The following is a 21720-nucleotide window of genomic DNA, read 5'->3' on the forward strand; positions in this document are numbered from 1 at the left end:
GTCAGTCACTTATCCAGCACCGTCTAAAAAAAGGGACATGCTTTCCCCAAAGGCTACCACTGCTGGCCCAAGTTCCAGATCAGCTCAGTGGTGCTAGATTGTGGGGTAAAAAAAGGTAACAGATTCTCAAGGTTGCCTGGTGTACATCACAATTTGAAAAAGTAAGTAGCATTTTACAACAGATTTCCCCAATACAATTCTTTGAGGAGCTTTTTTAGAATGAATTTGGCTTTAAAGTCCACATTAAAAACTTACTGTTTCAGTTCCAGTGTTATTACCACCTATCTGCCAGTTTCCACAAACGTATGAACAGATGAAGACAATAGGCAGAGGTTATACAGGCCATGAAGAGTGGTGATTACTGTTCTACAGATCTTTTAAAAGACAAGCTACCTCTAGGAAAGCACAGGATATAAGAGAGCCCTGCTTATAAAAGAAACTTCTAATATATACCAAATTTAAACCAGTATTTTCAAAATACAAAAACCATTCAATTCAAACAGATTATCTTATTTCACAGAAATGCAAACTTTTCAACTCTATTTTTCTTACAGAATCTAAAGTCCACCTGTATGCATGTATCCATCATGGCTTTATAGGAGAGAACCATTATCAAGCCATTAAAAGCCAGAGTAAATATCATCCAATTTGTAAGAGCACTAATGAACTACAAGTGTCATTTTTTTCCTATTATCAAAACCTATTTCTGAGTTGAAAACACTGTGATTCACCAATGATCTAAGAAGGGCTATATGGAAAACAGCAAAAGAATACATTAATGTACATATTGTTGTAAGAAGCATTTAGATTTCAGAAGTGTTAAAATGTTTGAAGAATAGGAAAAAATATGAAGAAATCACTAACAAGTGAAGCACCAAGAACCAATTTTGATGATTTTAAAAAAGAAATAGTCCCACTTCTGGGTATACAGCCAGAAGAACTGAAAGCAAGATCGCAAAGAGATATCTGCACATGTGCACTCAAAGCAGCGCTATTCACAACAGATAAGAGAAGGAGCAATGCCAATGTCGACTGACATGAATGGGTAAAGAAAATGAAGTATATATACACAATCTCGGGATTATCCAAGTTTAAAAAGAAGAAAATCTTGTCACATGCTTCAACATGGATAAACTTTGAGAACATTATGGTAAATGAAATAAACCAGTCACAAAAAAACAAACACTGTGATTCCTCACATGAGTTATGGAAAAATAATCAAATTAATAAAAATATAAAGTAGAATTGTGGTTACAGGCAGCTGGAGAGAGAAGGAAAAGGACAGCTGCTGATTAGTGCATACAGCTCCTGTTCTGCAAGATGAAAAAGTTCTGAAGATCTGTTTCAGAACAACATGAATATATCTAACACTATTGAACTGAGAAGACTCTTGAGGGCCCCATGGACAGCAAGGAATCAAAACTAGTCAATCCTAAAGGAAATCAACCCTGAATATTCACTGTAAGGACTGATACTGAAGCTCCAATACTTTGGCCACCTGATGCAAAGAGCTGACTCATTGGAAAAGACCCTGATGCGGGAAAAGACTGACGGCGGAAGAGGACAACGAAAGATGAGATGGTTGGATGGCATCATCAACTCAATGGATATGAGTTTGAGCAAACTCCTACAGATAGTGAAGGAAAAGGAAGCCTGGCGTGCTGTAATCCATGGGGTCACAAAGAGTTGGACATGACTGAGTGACTGAACAGCAACAACTGAACACTTAAAAAAGGTTAAATTAGTAATATTTATGCTATGTGTTTTTTATCACAATTTTTAAATTATCCCAATAATAAACTAAGTATATGACTCAAGAATGAAAACTAAACAGAAGGAAGATTTGAAAGCAAAAGTCAATGAAAACAAAACAAATCAAATAGTAGATCTGATTAACAAAAATAAAAAGCTAATCTCCAGAGGGGAAAAAAAAGAAAACACTAACCTACCTCTGGCCTATTAATCACGAGGTACAAAAATAAACATTTTAAAAGAGAAATAACTTATAAAGTATGGAAATCAAGATGAAATAGGATGATTCTCCAGGAAAAATGAATTATCAAAACTGACTTAAGAATGGAAAGAAAGCTCGCTTCGGCAGCACATATATTAAAAAAAAAAAAGAATGGGAAGAAAGTCTGAATAGGTCAATATTTGTAGAAGAAACTGAAAAGGCTATTTTCCTCTAAAATGACAACTACACAGCTGATTTTATGATTTAGCACTAACAACTTCCACATAGCCAACATGTAATGCAAAGCATTTCAGAACATGGGAAAAAAGAAATTTCACAACTCCTTCTGGAATAACTATGACATCAAAGCTAGACAATGCTGCCTGCACATAAAAAACAGCTGTAAGCCAATACCACTTATGATCACAGATTAAAAATATGAGCAAAATACTAAAAAATTAAACCCAGCAGTACACTAGAAATATTATCATAATTCTGGAAATGGGAAGTGATGATACTTTCACAACACTGTATACGTAATGCCACTGAATTGTATACTTAAAAATGGTTAAAATGGTAGGTGTCATGTATACATCACCACAATAAAAAATTAACATTAAAAAAGAGAAAAAAAGAAAAACTAATGTTTTTATCTGAAATAAGAAGTATTTTACTCAAAAGATTTTCTATATAAAAATTCATATGGAGCAGTGGCGTATCATAGCCAATGAGGTTTATCTGAGGCGCGATTATTGCTAATTGAAAACTTTGCCCTAAAAATTCATATGGGCATAACATAAATCATTAACAGTATAGGCTACAACTTAGAAAAGACAGAATTACTGGGTCATGCAGTAAAGACCAATTAATAAACTAGTTGGGCATTTAAATGCCAGGTGCCAGAAATAGAGAAATTTAAGGAGGCTGTGGCTGGTGAGCGTATTATATATCTACAGCTGTATTTAAAACAGGTAGAATTTCTCATTCACGGAAAACCAATTGGGGGGCACAGTAGCCTGGACTTCACTGGGCCAACTGAAGCACTCTAAGCCAGGACAATCCTTCAGCAAAACCAGTGTTACTAAACATTCTGACGTGGAAGATGCCAACACTTTAAAAGCAAAAACCAAGTTTTCAAAGAATTAACTTTTTAGTACATCTATTTTAAAACATTTATATATATATATATATATATATATAAATCTTATTAGAATAAAAATAGCACTCATCTCTAACAAATACAGATGAGGCAGAAAGCACAAAACTAGAATAAAAATCACCACTATTCCATTATCCAGAAATGATGCTGTTTTCTCTATTTGTTTTTTTTTAATCTGTAATTACTCTTCAAACTTGATAAACAGGGTAAAATATTGACTCCTGTTTAGTCACAAGTTTACTAGAAGCAGTTCTCCCAAAGATTGTTGTTGTTTAGACTCTAAGTTGTGTCTGACTCTTTTGTGACCGCGTGGACCATAGCCCACCAGGCTCCTCTGTCCTTGGGATTTCCCAGGCAAGATTATTGGAGTGGGTTGCCATCTCCTTCTCCAAGGGATCATTTCGATACACAGGTTCTTAACAGTTTGGAATTTTGGTCAGTAAAGATCAGTCACAATTCTATCACTATTTTAAATGTTTTCTAAGTTTGTAATAACCAATAACTTAACTCTCAGCCTCTATACCCAGTTCCTCATACTTACCTTGTAAACTTCACTGAAACCTCCTCTACCCAAAAGATGTAACAACAAATATCTGTCATTTAGCGTTGGATGATCTTTAAATCTGTGGAAACACAATATAAAACAACATCATCCTGAGGTCAAGGACTACACAATTTTCCATGTTTGTGAAATTTCCAGAATGTCTGACGTGTTATACATACAATTACAGATGCTGCCAACAGTTTGGCAATCATCATAATGTAGCTAATTCTGAGCATAGGAAAAACTCTGGTTCAAAGAGACGGCGTAGCTATGATGAACATTAGCTGTGGAGTCATGAGAGCCAGGTCCAGCTGCAGCACAGTCACAATTAGACTAGTGACCCTTGTTGACTTCCCTCTCTTTCTGCCCTGCCATAAAGCAAAGGGTGCAGGGCTGTACACTGGACCAGGGATTTCCAAACTGTGCTACCGGGGGCCTACAAACCACTCAAGAACCACACATCCCCTCCATTCAGAAACATACAACAAAATCCCAAGATAGTTTACGTGGCTTTAAAAACAGATCTCATTATAAAGTGAGTCAAATGTTCTACTTGCATTCATTTTCTCTCTTTACGTCTTCATGATATAACTGTTTTCCCCATATAGGATTCCATCTTGTATCATTTTCTAGCAATAAGATGAAGAAATGAGAGATTCTGGCAAAAATAACTTTTAGGTGTTTCTACCTAGTTCCTCATCAGCCCTACTAATAATCCTGAAAGTACTTTGATTTTGAGACAGTGGCACGCCTGTGGAGAGAGGTGACATCACTGCATGGGGTCTCACTGTGGAGTCAGAGCCACATCTCAACTCTTTGTTTGGTCACACTAGTCCCTAGACAAGTTAACTTAACTTCTCTAAGCCACTTTCCAGATCTATGTATGGAAGATGACCTACTGCAATGGGCTACTGTGACAATTAACTGACAGACACAGGGGCACTCAGAACTCTGCCTAACACAGAAAGTGCAGAGTAATGGTGGTAGCTACTGTTGCTGCCACTTACAGAAAGCCAAGTCCATGGCTCACTCTGGCCAGACAAAAATATACTAGCTGTAGCTACGCCAAAACCTCCATGTTTCAGAATTAGAAGAATGTGGGGGGGAATAAAAGGATTATGGTTAGAAGCCACTTGCCACTTACAATCTACTTTTCACAGTTTTAATTCCTTAAATGGCTTACAAAGATGAGCATTTATCTACAATTAATGTATTGAACTTGAGTCTTTCTTAAAAATCTCAACACTTTAATGACCTATAAAGGTCATTCAGAAACTGAGTGTCATTTTCAACCCAACAGACTTTCCACACCACCTCACTGTCACCCTAATGCTTCCCTCTTCAGTAAGGCTAGGAGGGTAAATCTGAGTACACAATGTACCTAAACCATTTGCGACTGCAAAGTTACATTGCTTTAATGACCTCTCTGTGCATAAGACTGCTGTATGTATAAATATATACTTAATATATAAACCTAATATGTTTATATGTATTTAAACCAGTGCAAATCATAATTTTGTTCATAAAATGTATTATTACACCTACAACAGACTTAAATACACCATGGAATGGTTTACCAAATTTACAATAAGCAAAAATATCATTCTGGACAATTCATGTCAGAAAGTATTCAGCAATCTCCAACCCAACATACCCCCAAGTTGCTTACTGTGAATTATCTTCATTATGTATCCTTTTTAGTTCCCTGATATGTAGATTTCTAACCCTTTCTAGCCTTTCCAGCTCTGCCTGGATCTCTGCTTCCTCCTAAAGTGAAAAGGAAAGAAATAGTTTAGAACACAGGAAACTCTACCTTTTTAGACTCTCATTTCAAAAACAAAAGCAGACATCCTTCTTATGAAAAGCTGAGATGTTTTGCATTGAAGAAGATTTTTCTAAGAACTGGAATTTTAATCATAAAAATGATCCTACAGCAAAATAATAAATAAAACTCAAACCATACAGAGAAGAACAGCAGGAAAAGTGAAAAGCTTCCGCCCTCTCCATGGCCACTCCCCAGATACAATCACTGTTAAGTTCCTTGTGTAAGTTTTCCAGAAACGTTTTGTATGTATACATACAGGCATGCAATCTTTTTTTCTTTTTTTAAAAAACACAAATCAGGTTCTCTAACTGGTTCTGTTCTATAACTGCAATTCTACTTAGTGCTTTTAAATTCCACTGATTTAACAAGATCTGAGAAGGGCAGGGAGAGATGACAAGCACATCTTAAGAGGAATCTATTAAATACTTATTGATCATCTTCCTGATAAGCAGCACCCACCAAAAAGCACATGCTGCTGAATTTAAAAGATGAGTGATCTACATCAAAGATAACTCTGTGAACCCTGTCAACAACAAATTCTATGTGGGTGCCTTTGTGTTACAATATGGTTGGTGCACCACCTTCTTTTCTTAGCCAGTTAGGTAAGAGATAAGAGCTGCTATGTGATTTACAACATCACAATAACTTCAATTTCAGAACCATCTGCTCTTACTTTATATTATTTTTTACTAAAAAGATAATCACTTGTGGGGCCCTATGAGGTATACAGAATGAAGTATCGGTATATCATTGGTGGAAAAGGCACTCTTATTGGGGGCATGCAGCTGACTTGCAAGTTGAAAAGACATGACCTCCACCACTAGAACACAGGTGCGCCACAAAGTAACTACTGATGATTTCCACAGGTATGTGAAGCTATCATCTGCCCAAATGCCCAAACAACTTCAACACCAAATGTAAACTAAAACTTGCATTTCTTCACACATTTTCTCATTATACTTACCTTTTTAAGATGACCTAATCTGAGTTTGAAGATTTCTTCTTGTTCATGGTATTCTGCTAATGTTAACCTGGAAAATAATGACAGAAATTTCAGTTAATTATTTGAAATCATAATGTGCCTATTTAAAGAGAAATGCCAAAGAATACTATACAGTATATTCATTTTAACTTAGTTAAAATGACCAAAAGGTAGATTATCTCGCAGTTCTTTGACAAGAGAAAACGTCTGTGATTTATCAGATGTGATGTGAACAAAGGACTTCAAAGCTGGAAGTCTACTTTATCAAAAAAAAAAAAAGAGAGAGAAAAATAAATGACCTCTATTTTTACATTACTCATGAAATTAGTTTGGTCATATACCTTATTCAGATAAAATCCATTGGAAGAGGTAGCCAAATTATATGTCTACAAGTTTCTTAAGGGGGATATTAATAAAGCAACATATTTGGTTATTTTTGATAATTCTTAGACTTTGATACAAGGAGAAGATCCTAGAGGACAGAGTCCAGGATCTGGAGTCTGAGGACTAGGGTTCACAATTCTGACCATGTGACCTTGGGCAAGCAACTTTAACCTCAATTTCCTAAAAACACAGCAAGCAATGACACCCATCTAAAAAAGCTGTTGTTACTGTTACAATGAGAATATGAAAGGAATCTATACTTTGTGAAATACTACTCAACACAGTTCTCAAAGGGCTGACTTCATGAGCAATCATTTCATGTTCTACCTACCCTGATCGCATCCTCATATCTCAAGAATGAGCATGTAAGAAGTGATAGCTTACTCCTCCATCTTCACCCTCTTCACATTCTAGAAGCACACACATATACTTCAAAGTTTTAGATGTCACTGTTTAGATATATTCTAAATAGCAGGAGAAAGAAGAAACAGCTATCCTATCAACCAGGAAGAGCTACAAAATAAAGTTGCTGAGGTCTGACTAAAAGAAGATAAAAATAGCAAGAAATACTCCCATTAGGGTTCACACACCTCTCTTTTCATAGTTGCAGAAATACATCTATTATCCCATATCATACCAGTAAAAAAGGGAGAAATGAAAAAAATCATAGCTTACAATTCTTTCTACCTGAAACACATTAAGTACCAGGAAAGGATAATAAAATCCATTCCAACACAAGAGGAATATTTTTGGCTTCTGGCCAAGGGAATGAGCCACGGATGCTTTAATTATTAAAGACTAGACCAAAGGCCTTCCAGCTTGGATTTTACTCAGGACTCCAGATGGCAACTGCTTACTTAACACTCTACCAGCTTAGACCGAATTCTAATTATTATTCTATGGCAAAAAAAAAAAAAACCTGTGCCCACTTTACTACTTCTAAGCCAATGGTTTTATTCATCGGCATGAAATAATTTTCAAGTAATACTGGAAAGAGAGTTCCTTCACTAAATAAATGTAGGAATTATGAAAGAAGACAATAATCAGAGTAATGTGTACAACTTTTGCCTAAAGAATTCTTCAAAACTGGGTCCCTACTTGGACTTCTTTTTTTTTTTTTGGCTGCTCCAGGTCTTAGTTGCAGCATTTGGGATCTTTAGTTCTTGCATGAGAAGTCTTAGTTGTAGCATGTAGGATCTAGTTCCCTGATCAGGGATCAAACCTGGGTCCCCTGCATTGGGAGCATGGAGTCTTAGTCACTGGTTCAGCAGGAAAGTCTCCCACTTGGACTTTTTGAAAGGGGTATTGCTTAGAATCTAGTTTTAAAATATGTGAAGTGAAGACGTTTTCCAAACTTAATCACTGTGCATACCTTTATCACGACACTTAAAGTAACTATTAGTTTATTCATCTGTCCATTTTCCCTAAATAAACTGTGAGTCCTAAGGCTGGGCTGTCTCCTTCAGCTCTGCACCCTGGTGTCCAGAACAGGGCCGAACCTATAATAAGCATTTAACACAGACTTACTAAATGAATGTCAAGGAAAAGCCTCCCCAAGGTATCAGGTATGTATCGGGTGAGGGCTGGTGTTAAACCAGCTTTCTCACTGGAATGAAGAAAGATACATTTCTGGGATGTCATGCACTTTTAACTATGGTACCAAGTATTTTTACACTTGAAGTGGATTATGGGTTAATATGTTTTTGTGAACTAACAAGAAAACACTAAAGGCAAAAGACATATTAGTCAATAAATTACATGCTATCATTAGCTCTCATTTGTAGCTACCATTAACTCCACAATGACAGCTTTAAAAAATTTCTCTTTCCCTTGAAAAACCAATGTTGCCACTAGGGAAATACTGATTATAATACCAATGAATGTTTCTACGAAAAATATGTTTTATATTTCAAATATTCAAACATCTAATTCAGAAACTGACTTTATGGCTACCATCAATTCTGTAGAGATTTTCTACACATTTATAGATCTCTTCTTCCCTTTTAATTGGAAAGTCTCTTCAAGACAGTGGTGATGAGCATGAATAAGAAATTTTTTAAATAGGTAAGTAATTTGCTGGTTTTATTTCCCATGCCAATTCTAACTGTTCAGCAGTCCTGCCTACTTGGCAAACTACAACCTATGAGCCAGTCAGCTCGTAATCTGTTGTGGAGATAGCCACACCCATTCACTTACGTGCTGCCTATGAATGCTTTCAAGCTATAACAGTAGAGTTGAGGAGTGGCAACAGAGACTCTCTAGTGTGCAAAGCCTGAAGTGTTTATTATCTGGCCCAATGGAGAAAAAGTGTGCTGCTGCCTGTCCTAGCGGAAGATTCTCTTAGTGGTCAAGAATTCAAAAGTCAACTAGGGAAATTTGATATGGGGCGAGAGTGAAGAAAGAAGGCATCTGTACTCTGAATATTCTACTGCTCCTATTCATGGTAACTATGGAATACTTGTTGACTAGCAGTGAAAAAGATGACTACACTGCAACTGAAGACACTGGTGTTTTCCTTAGGTTCCCAGAACAGAAAAAATAAATAAATAAATAAACAACAACTGGGAAAGTCAAGCTTTGGCTTACTGGAAAAATGTTCTTTTCCTAAAATAATACCCATTTTTTCTTAGGTTACATCTAAATTTGTGAGTGGTAACTAGTGTTCTTCAGACTACTAAAGAGCATTCTTCACTTGTGCCTTCTTCAGTCTGAAATAGAGCCAGATAATTCCCTTAAGGTGATACCAACATACCACAACCTGGAAGCGCACATAAGCAATTATATCATTTGAATACCTAATGACATCACATTTGTTTTAAAAGTGGCCAAAAATCATGACATCAAGTTAAATGACATTTTTTTCTCCCTCTCATTTGAAACTTCTCATATAAAATTAGGACTAAGAAAATGAGTTAATTGTGTACAACTTTTATACGAGTTGAGCAATTCTATTAATGTAACTAAAAAGAAAGATTAAGCTCTAGAAATCTCCACAATTTATCACTTCTTCCAGTGCCACTCAACAGGAGGTTTGTATCTCAGGGGAGAATACGGTATCTCAGTTTGCATTAATAAAGAACATACGTTTCATTCTCAGCTCCGTTGGTCTTGCTTTTCCGCTGTTTCTGCTCATTGGTTGCTGGAGGGGCCTGTCCCATGGCAGGAGGTTTCCGCTTTGCTAACATTTTTCGTTGTCTTTCTATCTCTTCCCTCTGTGAATTTATCCTTTCCTGTTGCCTAGAGATACAAAAGGTGTTGCACAGAAGGTCAAAACTGTTTGAACGTGGCTAAGAAATAAACATAAATATTCTTGTCACCTGCATATTCAACAGACTTCAGAAAAATAAACCTAAGTAGAGATTTGATTTTAACTTCAGGTTTGAAAAACCAAGTGTCTGATGATAGAGCTGTTTTTGGTAATGAATCTGTACTTTTAATATACTAGTTACAATAATTCTCAGAGCAGAAAAGTGGGCAGGAAGAAACTATCAAATTTCTATTGTGACCTAATTTTCCAACTCAAAAGGAAAAACTTATTGCTTTTTTTCTTGACTGCTTTTTTTTTCTTATTCCTTTTTAACAGTTAAGAAAACAAATCCTGGTAATGAACCCACTAAATAATTATTTATGTCAAAAAAAAAAAAAAGGATTCCAAGTGCCTTTTTTTTTTAAATTGGATTATAGTTTCTTCAAAATCTATCTAAAAAGATACCAAATTTGAGGAATGTTAAACAAAGTAAGAAATGTTTTCCTACTGAATCTATCCTTTATTCTAATCAAGAGAGCCATTACCACTCCCAAGTCATTCCCAAACACTAATATGGTAGAAACCCAGACTAAGTTTTTTAAGAACAAGGATGAACATTTAGAGAAAGCAAAAAGTAGCCTTTCAACAAGTAAAAACTCCTCAGGAAAAGTACACAAAATCAATTAATAAAAGACATACAAAAGACTCAGGATATTTAACACCATTTCCTAAAAATGTCTAATTTTTAAAATAAACTAGCTTATAAACTTGGAGAAGGAAATGGCAGCTCACTCCAGTGTTCTTGCCTGGAGAATCCCAGGGACGGGGGAGCCTGGTGGGCTGCCGTCTATGGGGTCGCACAGAGTCGGACACAACTGAAGTGACTTAGCAGCTCATAAACTAAAAGTCAATACAAATATCAATGTAAGTACTCCACTTTCTCTCATGAATCCTGCTGCCTGACAGATACTAAGGTTTACAGACCAGATATAAAAAAGCATACCAAGATTTGAGATTAACCACTTAACAGACTAAAATCTTTAAATCACTCATCATAGTTGACAGTCAGATGCTGGCTCCTGTCCTCTTCTCTTGCTGCCACGCTTTTATCGCCCCATTTCCTTTTCTTGATTCAAATTTCACTTTTGCAGAACGACAGAATCTAATTTCTTAAACCTGTATTCTCTGATGAAGTCTACTTGACCCTCTTCTCTCAACGCTATCTGTCAGTTTCTACACTATTTCCAGATTCAGGATACCTTTCTTAAAAGAATGGCAACCAGAAAAACAAGACTATACCCCAGAGCAGACCCCCATAATACAACTTGTGCTGCCACATCTAAAAGGGCAACACTGTAAGTAAGCAAGGTTAATTTAATCAGAGTACTGCAAAGAAATATCCATTCTTCTGATAATACCATTTTCTTGGCTTCAAGATAAGCTGACTTAAAGATTAGATGTCAATTTATTTATTTATTTTAAAATTTATGTATTTTTGTTGGAGGCTAATTACTTTACAATATTGTAGTGAGTGGTCTTTGCCATACATTGATATGAATCAGCCATGGGTTCACATGTGTTTCCCATCCTGAACCCTCCTCTCACCTCCCTCCCCAACCCATCCCTCTGGGTCATCCCAGTGCTCCAGCCCTGAGCACTTGTCTCAAGCATCCAATGTGGACTGGTGATCTGTTTCACACTTGATAATATACATGTTTCAAGGCTATTCTCTCAGATCATCCCACCTTCGCCTTCTCCCACAGAGTCCAAAAGACTGTTCTATACATCTGTGTCTCTTTTGCTTTCTTGCATATAGGGTTATCGTTAACATCTTTCTAAATTCCATATATGTGTGTTAGTATACTGTATTGGTGTTTTTCTTTCTGGCTTACTTCACTCTGTATGATAGGCTCCAGTTTCATCCACCTCATTAGAACTGATTCAAATGCATTCTTTTTAATGGCTGAGTAATACTCCATTACCAGTCCATCCTAAAGGAGATCAGTCCTGGGTGTTCATTGAAAGGACTGATGCTGAAGCTGAAACTCTGATACTTTGGCCACCTCATACGAAGAGTTGACTCATTGGAAAAGACCCTGATGCTGGGAGGGATTGGGGACAGGAGGAAAAGGGGATGACAGAGGATGAGATGGCTGGATGGCATCACCGACTCGATGGGCATGAGTTTGAGTAAACTCCGGGAGGTGGTGATGGACAGGGAGGCCTGGCGTGCTGCGATTCATGGGGTTGCAGAGTCACTGAGTGACTGAACTGAACTGAACTGAACCGAATATTCCATTGTGTATACATACCACAGCTTTCTTATCCATTCATCTGCTGATGGACATCTAATGGGACAGTAGAAATTTTAATTCAAGCATTGTCTGCTTGTGTAAAAAAATCTTTTAACTATTAGAGATATGACTTTCCCTCCAAAAATATATGTTTATGAATAATTCATGGTTTGAAAGAATTCTGAATTAGACACAGAATCCTTAGGTAAAATCACAATCTTCCTTCTCACTCAATGAATGTCCTTGAGGAAAACATGTATCTTCTCTGAATATGAGTTTCCCAGTCAAAAAAATTGGTAAAATATCTTTAAGCTCATTTCCAACCCTACAGGGGCCATGAGTTCAAGGCACTCTGAACTCTCTGAAGGTAACCATACAATATAGAGTTTAATTATAATCCATAGTGTACCAGAGGAGTACCACAACATTTTCTCTACTGCAGACTAACTGCTTTGGAAAGTTATTTTAACAATTACCCTTATTAAATATAAGTAAAACTTATTTCCTATTGTTTTCGGGGAGAATGTACACATTTGATTTCCAAATTCACAAAGAAAGGAGCCTCACAGCCACTATATACAAATCATAAACAAAGGGTACTCTGGTGCCAAAACACCATGGGACCATCTTCAACTGTACATTCTGAGAATAAGAGAGCTTGATTGGACATGAAAATTGATATACCAAAGATCAACTGTTGTATGTAATATGGATTGCTACATTAATTCTTGATGTTGTTGAAACTGTTTAGTCATTTATACTTATAAAAAGTCATCTAAAGTAGTCTATTAGTGACATTTCACTTAGATTTATTTTGAGAATATAAAGTCTGATTATGTCAAACTGTAACTTCTCTTAGAGCAAGAACTGTGTCTTATTAACCCTTATATCTCCAACACATATGACAGTTATTTTTTTTTTATTGAAGGATAATTGCTTCACAGAATTTTGTTGTTTTCTATCTAACCTCAACATAAAATCAGCCATAAGTACATACATTTTGAACTTCTTGCCCATCTCCTGCCCCATCCCACCACTCTGGATTGATACAGAGCCCCTGTTTGAGTTTCCTGAGCCATACAGCAAATTCCCATTGGCTATCTATTTTACACATGGCCATGTAAGTTTCCACATTACTCTCTCCATTCATCTCACCCTCTCCTCCCCTCTCCCCATGTCTATAAGTCTATTCTCTGCTTCTCCACTGCTGCTCTGTACATAAACTCTTCAGTACCATTTTTCTACATTCCGTATATATGTGTTAGCATATGGTATTTCTCTTTCTCTTTCTGACTTCCTTCACTCTGTATAATAGGTTCGAGGTTCATCCACCTCATCAGAACTGACTCAAAGGTATTCCTTTTTATGGCTGAGCAATATTCTATTGTGAATATGTACCACAACTTCTTTACCCATTCATCTATTGATGGACATCTAGGTTGCTTCCGTATTCTAGCTATTGTAAACAGTGCTGCAATGAACAATGGGATACATGTGTCTTTTTCAATTTCGGTTTCCTCAGGGTATATGCCTAGGAGTGGGATTGCTGGATCATGTGGTGGTTTTATTCCTAGTTTATTAAGGAATCTTCATACCGTCTTCCATAGTGGCTGTATCAATTTATATTCCCACTAACAGTGCAAGAATGTTCCCTTTTCTCCATACCCTCTCCAGCATTTATTGTTTGTAGATTTTTGGATTATTTTTTGTTTGTAGCCTTTCTGACTGGTGTGAGGTGATATCTCATTGTAGTTTTGATTTGCATTTCTCAAATGAGTGATGTTGAGAATCTTTTCATGTGTTTGTTAGCCATCTGTATGTATTCTTTGGAGAAAAGTCTGTTTAGGTGTCTCTTCTGCTTTTTGATTGGGTTGTTTGTTTTTCTGGCTTTGAGTGGTATGAGCTATTTGTATATTTTGGAAATTAATCCTTTGTCAGTTGTTTCATTTGCTAAATTATTTTCTCCCATTCTGAGGGTTGTCTTTTTACCCGGCTTATAGTTTTCTTTGCTGTGCAAAAGCTTTTAAGTTTAATGAGGTCCCACTTGTTTACTTTTGTTTTTATTTCCATTACTCTAGGAGGTGGGTCATAGAGGATCTTGCTTTGATTTATGTTATCGTGTGTTCTGCCTGTTTTCCTTTAAGAGTTTTATAGTTTCTGGTCTTACATTTAGGTTTTTGATCCGTTTTGAGTTTATCTTTGGGCATGGTTTTAGGAAGTGTGTTCTAATTTCATTCTTTTACATGTAGCTGTCGAGTTTTCCCAGCACCATTTATTGAAGACACTGTCTTTATCCCATTGTATATTCTTGCCTCCTTTGTCAAAAATAAGGTACCCATAAGTGCATGGGTTTATTTCTGGGCTATCTTGCTCCATTGGTCTATATTTCTGTTTTTGTGCCAGTACCATACTGTCTTGATGACTGTAACTTTGTAGTATACTCTGAAGTCAGGAAGGTTGATTCCTACAGCTCCATGCTTCTTTCTCAAGACTGCGTTGGCTATTTGGGGTCTTTTGTGCTTCCATATGAATTGCGAAATTTTTTGTTCCAGTTCTGTGAAAAATTCCATTGGTAATTTGATAGGGATCACATTGAATCTGTAGACTGCATTTGGTAGTATAGTAATTTTTACAATGTTGATAATTACTACCCTGGAACATGGAATATCTCTCCATCTGTTTATGTCATCTTTGATTTCTTTCATTAGTGTCGTATAACTTTCTGTGTAGAGTTCTTTTGTCTCCTTAGGTAAGTTTATTGCTAGATATTTAATTCTTTTTGTTGCAATGGTGAATGGGATGGACTCCTTAATTTCTCTTTCTGATTTTTCATTGTTAGTATATAGAAAGGCAAGTGATTTCTGTGTATCGATTTTGTACCCTGCAACTTGGCTAAATTCACTGATTAGCTCTAGTAATTTTCTGATACTATCTTTAGGGTTTTCTACATACAGTATCATGTCATCTATAAATGATGAGAGCTTTACTTCTTTTCTGATCTGGATTCCTTTTATTTCTTTTTCTTCTGACTGTTGTATCTAGGACTTCCAGAATTATGTTGAATAACAGTGGTGAAAGTGAGCATCCCTGTCTTGTTCCTGATCTGAGGGGGAATGCTTACAGTTTTTAACCATTGAGAATAATGCTTGCTCTAGGTTTATCATATACGGCCTTTACTATGTTGAGGTAGGTTCCTTCTATGCCCATTCTTTGAAGAGCTTTGGTCATTAATGGATGCTGAATTTTGTCAAAGGCTTTTTCTGCATCTATTGAGATGATCATATGGTTTTTGTTTTTGTTTTTAATTTTATTTTATTAGTTGGAGGCCAATTACTTCACAATATTTCAGTGCGTTTTGTCATACATTGTCACGAATCAGTCATAGAGTTACACGTATTCCCCATCCCGATCCCCCCTCCCACCTCCCTCTCCACCCGACTCCTCTGGGTCCTCCCAGTGCACCAGGCCCGAGCACTTGTCTCATGCATCTCACTTGGGCTAGTGATCTGTTTCACCATAGATAATATACATGCTGTTCTTTTGAAACATCCCACCCTCCCCTTCTCCCACAGAGTTCAAAAGTCTGTTCTGTACTTCTGTGTCTCTTTTTCTGTTTTGCATATAGGGTTATCATTACCATCTTTCTAAATTCCATATATATGTGTTAGTATGCTGTAATGTTCTTTATCTTTCCGGCTTACTTCACTCTGCATAATGGGCTCCAGTTTCGTCCATCTCATTAGAACTGATTCAAATGAATTCTTTTTAACGGCTGAGTAATATTCCATGGTGTATATGTACCACAGTTTCCTTATCCATTCGTCTGCTGATGGGCATCTAGGTTGCTTCCATGTCCTGGCAATTATAAACTGTGCTGTGAGGAACATTGGGGTGCACGTGTCTCTTTCAGATCTGGTTTCCTTGGTGTGTATGCCCAGGAGTGGGATTGCTGGGTCATATGGCAGTTCTATTTCCAGTTTTTTAAGAAATCTCCACACTGTTTTCCATAGTGGCTGTACTAGTTTGCATTCCCACCAACAGTGTAAGAGGGTTCCCTTTTCTCCACACCCTCTCCAGCATTTATTGCTTGTAGACTTTTGGATAGCAGCCATCCTGACTGGCGTGTAATGGTATCTCATTGTGGTTTTGATTTGCATTTCTCTAATAATGAGTGATGTTGAGCATCTTTTCATGTGTTTGTTAGCCATCTGTATGTCTTCTTTGGAGAAATGTCTGTTCAGTTCTTTGGCCCATTTTTTGATTGGGTCATTTATTTTTCTGGAATTGAGCTTCAGGAGTTGCTTGTATATTTTATAGATTAATCCTTTGTCTGTTTCTTCATTTGCTATTATTTTCTCCCAATCTGAGGACTGTCTTTTCACCTTACTTATAGTTTCCTTTGTAGTGCAGAAGCTTTTAAGTTTCATTAGGTCCCATTTGTTTAGTTTTGCTTTTATTTCCAATATTCTGGGAGGTGGGTCATAGAGGACCCTGCTGAGATTTATGTCGGAGAGTGTTTTGCCTATGTTCTCCTCTAGGAGTTTTATAGTTTCTGGTCTTACATTTAGATCTTTAATCCATTTTGAGTTTATTTTTGTGTATGGTGTTAGAAAGTGTTCTAGTTTCATTCTTTTACAAGTGGTTGACCAGTTTTCCCAGCACCACTTGTTAAAAAGGTTGTCTTTTTTCCATTGTATATCCTTGCCTCCTTTGTCAAAGATAGGGTGTCCATAGGTTCGTGGATTTATCTCTGGGCTTTCTATTCTGTTCCATTGATCTATATTTCTGTCTTTGTGCCAGTACCATACTGTCTTGATGACTGTGGCTTTGTAGTAGAGTCTGAAGTCAGGCAAGTTGATTCCTCCAGTTCCATTCTTCTTTCTCAAGATTACTTTGGCTATTCGTGGTTTTCTGTATTTCCATACAAATTGTGAAATTATTTGTTCTAGTTCTTTGAAAAATAATGTTGGTAGCTTGATAGGGATTGCATTGAATCTATAGATTGTTTTGGGTAGAATAGCCATTTTGACAATATTGATTCTTCCAATCCATGAACACGGTATGTTTCTCCATCTGTTTGTGTCCTCTTTGATTTCTTTCATCAGTGTTTTATAGTTTTCTATGTACAGGTCTTTTGTTTCTTTAGGTAGATATACTCCTAAGTATTTTATTCTTTTTGTTGCAATGGTGAATGGTATTGTTTCCTTAATTCCTCTTTCTGTTTTCTCATTGTTAGTGTATAGAAATGCAAGGGATTTCTGTGTGTTAATTTTATATCCTGCAACTTTACTATATTCGTTGATTAGCTCTAGTAATTTTCTGGTAGAGTCTTTAGGGTTTTCTATGTAGAGGATCATGTCATCTGCAAACAGCGAGAGTTTCACTTCTTTTCCTATCTGGATTCCTTTTACTTCTTTTTCTGCTCTGATTGCTGTGGCCAAAACTTCCAAGACTATGTTGAACAGTAGTGGTGAGAGTGGGCACCCTTGTCTTGTTCCTGATTTCAGGGGAAATGCTTTCAATTTTTCACCATTGAGGGTGATGCTTGCTGTGGGTTTGTCATATATAGCTTTTATTATGTTGAGGTATGTTCCCTCTATTCCTGCTTTCTAGAGAGTTTTAATCATAAATGAGTGTTGAATTTTGTCAAAGGCTTTCTCTGCATCTATTGAGATAATCATATGGTTTTTATCTTTCAATTTGTTAATGTGGTGTATTACATTGATTGACTTGCGGATATTAAAGAATCCTTGCATTCCTGGGATAAAGCCCACTTGGTCATGGTGTATGATTTTTTTAATATGTTGTTGGATTCTGTTTGCTAGAATTTTGTTAAGGATTTTTGCATCTATGTTCATCAGTGATATTGGCCTGTAGTTTTCTTTTTTTGTGGCATCTTTGTCTGGTTTTGGAATTAGGGTGATGGTGGCCTCATAGAATGAGTTTGGGAGTTTACCTTCTTCTGCAATTTTCTGGAAGAGTTTGAGTAAGATAGGTGTTAGCTCTTCTCTAAATTTTTGGTAGAATTCAGCTGTGAAGCCATCTGGTCCTGGGCTTTTGTTTCCTGGAAGATTTTTGATTACAGTTTCGATTTCCTTGCTTGTGATGGTTCTGTTAAGATCTTCTATTTCTTCCTGGTTCAGTTTTGGAAAGTTATACTTTTCTAAGAATTTGTCCATTTCGTCCAAGTTGTCCATTTTATTGGCATAGAGCTGCTGGTAGTAGTCTCTTATGATCCTTTGTATTTCAGTGTTGTCTGTTGTGATCTCACCCTTTTCATTTCTTATTTGGTTAATTTGGTTCTTCTCTCTTTGTTTCTTAATGAGTCTTGCTAATGGTTTGTCAATTTTGTTTATTTTTTCAAAAAACCAGCTTTTAGCTTTGTTGATTTTTTCTATGGTCTCTTTAGTTACTTTTGCATTTATTTCTGCCCTGACTTTTAAGATTTCTTTTCTTCTGCTAACCCTGGGGTTCTTCATTTCTTCCTTCTCTAATTGCTTTAGGTGTAGAGTTAGGTTATTTATTTGGCTTTTTTCTTGTTTCTTGATGTAAGCCTGTAATGCTATGAACCTTCCCCTTAGCACTGCTTTTACAGTGTCCCATAGGTTTTGGGTTGTTGTGTTTTCATTTTCATTCATTTCTATACATATTTTGATTTCTTTTTTGATTTCTTCTATGATTTGTTGGTTATTCAGAAGCGTGTTATTTAGCCTCCATATGTTTGAATTTTTAACAATTTTTTTCCTGTAATTGAGATCTAATCTTACTGCACTGTGGTCAGAAAAGATGACTGGAATGATTTCAATTTTTCTGAATTTTCCAAGACCAGATTTATGGCCCAGGATGTGATCTATTCTGGAGAAGGTTCCGTGTGCACTTGAGAAAAAGGTGAAATTGATTGTTTTGGGGTGAAATGTCCTATAGATATCAATTAGGTCTAGCTGGTCCATTGTATCATTTAAGGTTTGTGTTTCCTTGTTGATTTTCTGTTTAGTTGATCTATCCATAGTTGTGAGTGGGGTATTAAAGTCTCCCACTATTATTGTGTTACTATTAATTTCCTCTTTCATACTCATTAGCGTTTGTCGTACATGTTGCGGTGCTCCTATGTTGGGTGCATATATATTTATAATTGTTATATTTTCTTCTTGGATTGATCCTTTGATCATTATGTAGTGTCCTTCTTTGTCTCTTTTCACATCCTTTATTTGAAAGTCTATTTTATCTGATATGAGTATTGCGACTCCTGCTTTCTTTTGGTCTCCATTTGCGTGAAATATTTTTTTCCATCCCTTCGCTTTTAGTCTGTATGTGTCTCTGGTTTTGAGGTGGGTCTCTTGTAGACAGCATATATAGGGGTCTTGTTTTTGTATCCATTCAGCCAATCTTTGTCTTTTGGTTGGGGCATTCAACCCATTTACATTTAAGGTAATTATGGATAGGTGTGGTCCCGTTGCCATTTACTTTGTTGTTTTGGGTTCACGTTTATACAACCTTTCTGCATTTCCTGTCTAGAGAAGATCCTTTAGCATTTGTTGAAGAGCTGGTTTGGTGGTGCTGAATTCTCTCAGCTTTTGCTTGTCTGTAAAGCTTTTGAATTCTCCTTCATATCTGAATGAGATCCTTGCTGGGTACAGTAATCTAGGTTGTAGATTATTCTCTTTCATTACTTTCATTATGTCCTGCCATTCCCTTCTGGCCTGGAGGGTTTCTATTGATAGATCAGCTGTTATCCTTATGGGAATCCTTTTGTGTGTTATTTGTTGTTTCTCCCTTGCTGCTTTTAGTATTTGTTCTTTGTGTTTGATCTTTGTTAATTTGATTAATATGTGTCTTGGAGTGTTTCGCCTTGGGTTTATCCTGTTTGGGACTCTCTGGGTTTCTTGGACTTGGGTGGCTATTTCCTTCCCCATTTTAGGGAAGTTTTCAGCTATTATCTCCTCGAGTATTTTCTCATGGCCTTTCTTTTTGTCTTCTTCTTCTGGGACTCCTATGATTCGAATGTTGGGGCGTTTCACATTGTCCCAGAGGTCCCTGAGGTTGTCCTCATTTCTTTTGATCCTTTTTTCTTTTTTCCTCTCTGCTTCATTTATTTCCACCATTCTATCTTCTACCTCACTTATCCTATCTTCTGTCTCCGTTATTCTACTCTTGGTTCCCTCCAAAGTGTTTTTGATCTCATTCATTGCATTATTCATTTTTAATTGACTCTCTTTTATTTCTTCTAGGTCTTTATTAAACATTTCTTGCATCTTTTCAATCTTTGTCTCCAGGCTATTTATCTGTAACTCCATTTTGTTTTCAAGATTTTGGATCATTTTTATTATCATTATTCTAAATTCTTTTTCAGAGAGATTCCCTATCTCCTCCTCTTTTGTTTGACTTGGTGGGCATTTGTCATGTTCCTTTACCTGTTGGGTATTTCTCTGCCTTTTCATTTTGTTTAGATTGCTGTGTCTGGAATGGGCTTTCTGTATTCTGGAGGCCTGTGGTTCCTTTTTATTGTGGAGTTTTTACCCGGTGGGTGGGGTTGGACGGTTGGCTTGTCAAGGTTTCCTGGTTAGGGAAGCTTGTGTCAGTGTTCTGGAGCGTGGAACTTGATTTCTTCTCTTTGAAGAGCAATGGAGTGCCCAGTAATGAGTTTTGAGATGGGTCTATGTGTTAGGTGTGACTTTGGGCAGTCTGTATGTTGACTTTCAGGGCTATGTTCCTGCGTTGCTGGGGAATTTGCGTGGTATGTCTTGCTCTAAAACTTGTTGGCAATCATATGGTTTTTATCTTTCAATTTGTTAATATGGTGTATCACATTGATTGATTTGCATATATTGAAGAATCCCTGTATCCCTGGAATAAACCCAACTTGGTCATGGTGTATTAGCTGTGTGATGTGCTGAATTCTGTTTGCTTAGAATTTTGTTGAGGACTTTTGCATCTATGTTCATTAATGATAGTGGCCTACAGTTTTCTTTTTTTGTGTTGTCTTTGTCTGGTTTTGGTATCAGGGTGATGATGGCCATGTAGAATGACTTTGGAAGTGTTCCTTCCTCTGCAATTTTTTGAAAGAGTTTTAGAAGGATAGGCATTAGCTCTTTTCTAAATGTTTGATAGAATTCTCCTGTGGAGCCATCTGGTCCTGGGCTTTTGTGTTTTGGGAAATTTTTGATCACAGCTTCAATTTCAGTGCTTGTAATTGTGTTGTTCTTAATTTCTATTTCTTCCTGGTTCAGTCTTGGAAGATTGAACTTTTCTAAGAATCTATCCATTTCTTCCAGGTTACTCACTTTATTTCCATATAGTTGTTCAAATAGTCTCTTATAATCCTTTGTGTTTC

At 36.6% G+C, this 21720-nt stretch overlaps 1 protein-coding gene and 1 pseudogene across 5 annotated transcripts in view; one reads left to right on the forward strand and one right to left on the reverse strand.

Annotated features, from left to right (window-relative positions):
- Positions 1–21720, reverse strand: part of TLK2 (tousled like kinase 2) — a 127380-nt gene that overhangs the window by 19701 nt on the left and 85959 nt on the right. For all 5 annotated transcript variants that reach the window (XM_065909581.1, XM_065909579.1, XM_065909577.1 and 2 more), the window contains 4 exons: positions 9933–10085; positions 6447–6513; positions 5327–5424; positions 3655–3736 (listed from right to left, as the gene is read on the reverse strand). In XM_065909581.1, the coding sequence (XP_065765653.1) occupies positions 3655–3736; positions 5327–5424; positions 6447–6513; positions 9933–10085 (400 nt within the window). The remainder of the gene's footprint in view (positions 1–3654; positions 3737–5326; positions 5425–6446; positions 6514–9932; positions 10086–21720) is intronic.
- Positions 2654–2735, forward strand: LOC136150341 (U4 spliceosomal RNA; annotated as a pseudogene).

This window comes from Muntiacus reevesi, chromosome 18, assembly GCF_963930625.1.
Source record: "Muntiacus reevesi chromosome 18, mMunRee1.1, whole genome shotgun sequence".
In the NCBI taxonomy this organism is placed as follows: domain Eukaryota; kingdom Metazoa; phylum Chordata; class Mammalia; order Artiodactyla; family Cervidae; genus Muntiacus; species Muntiacus reevesi.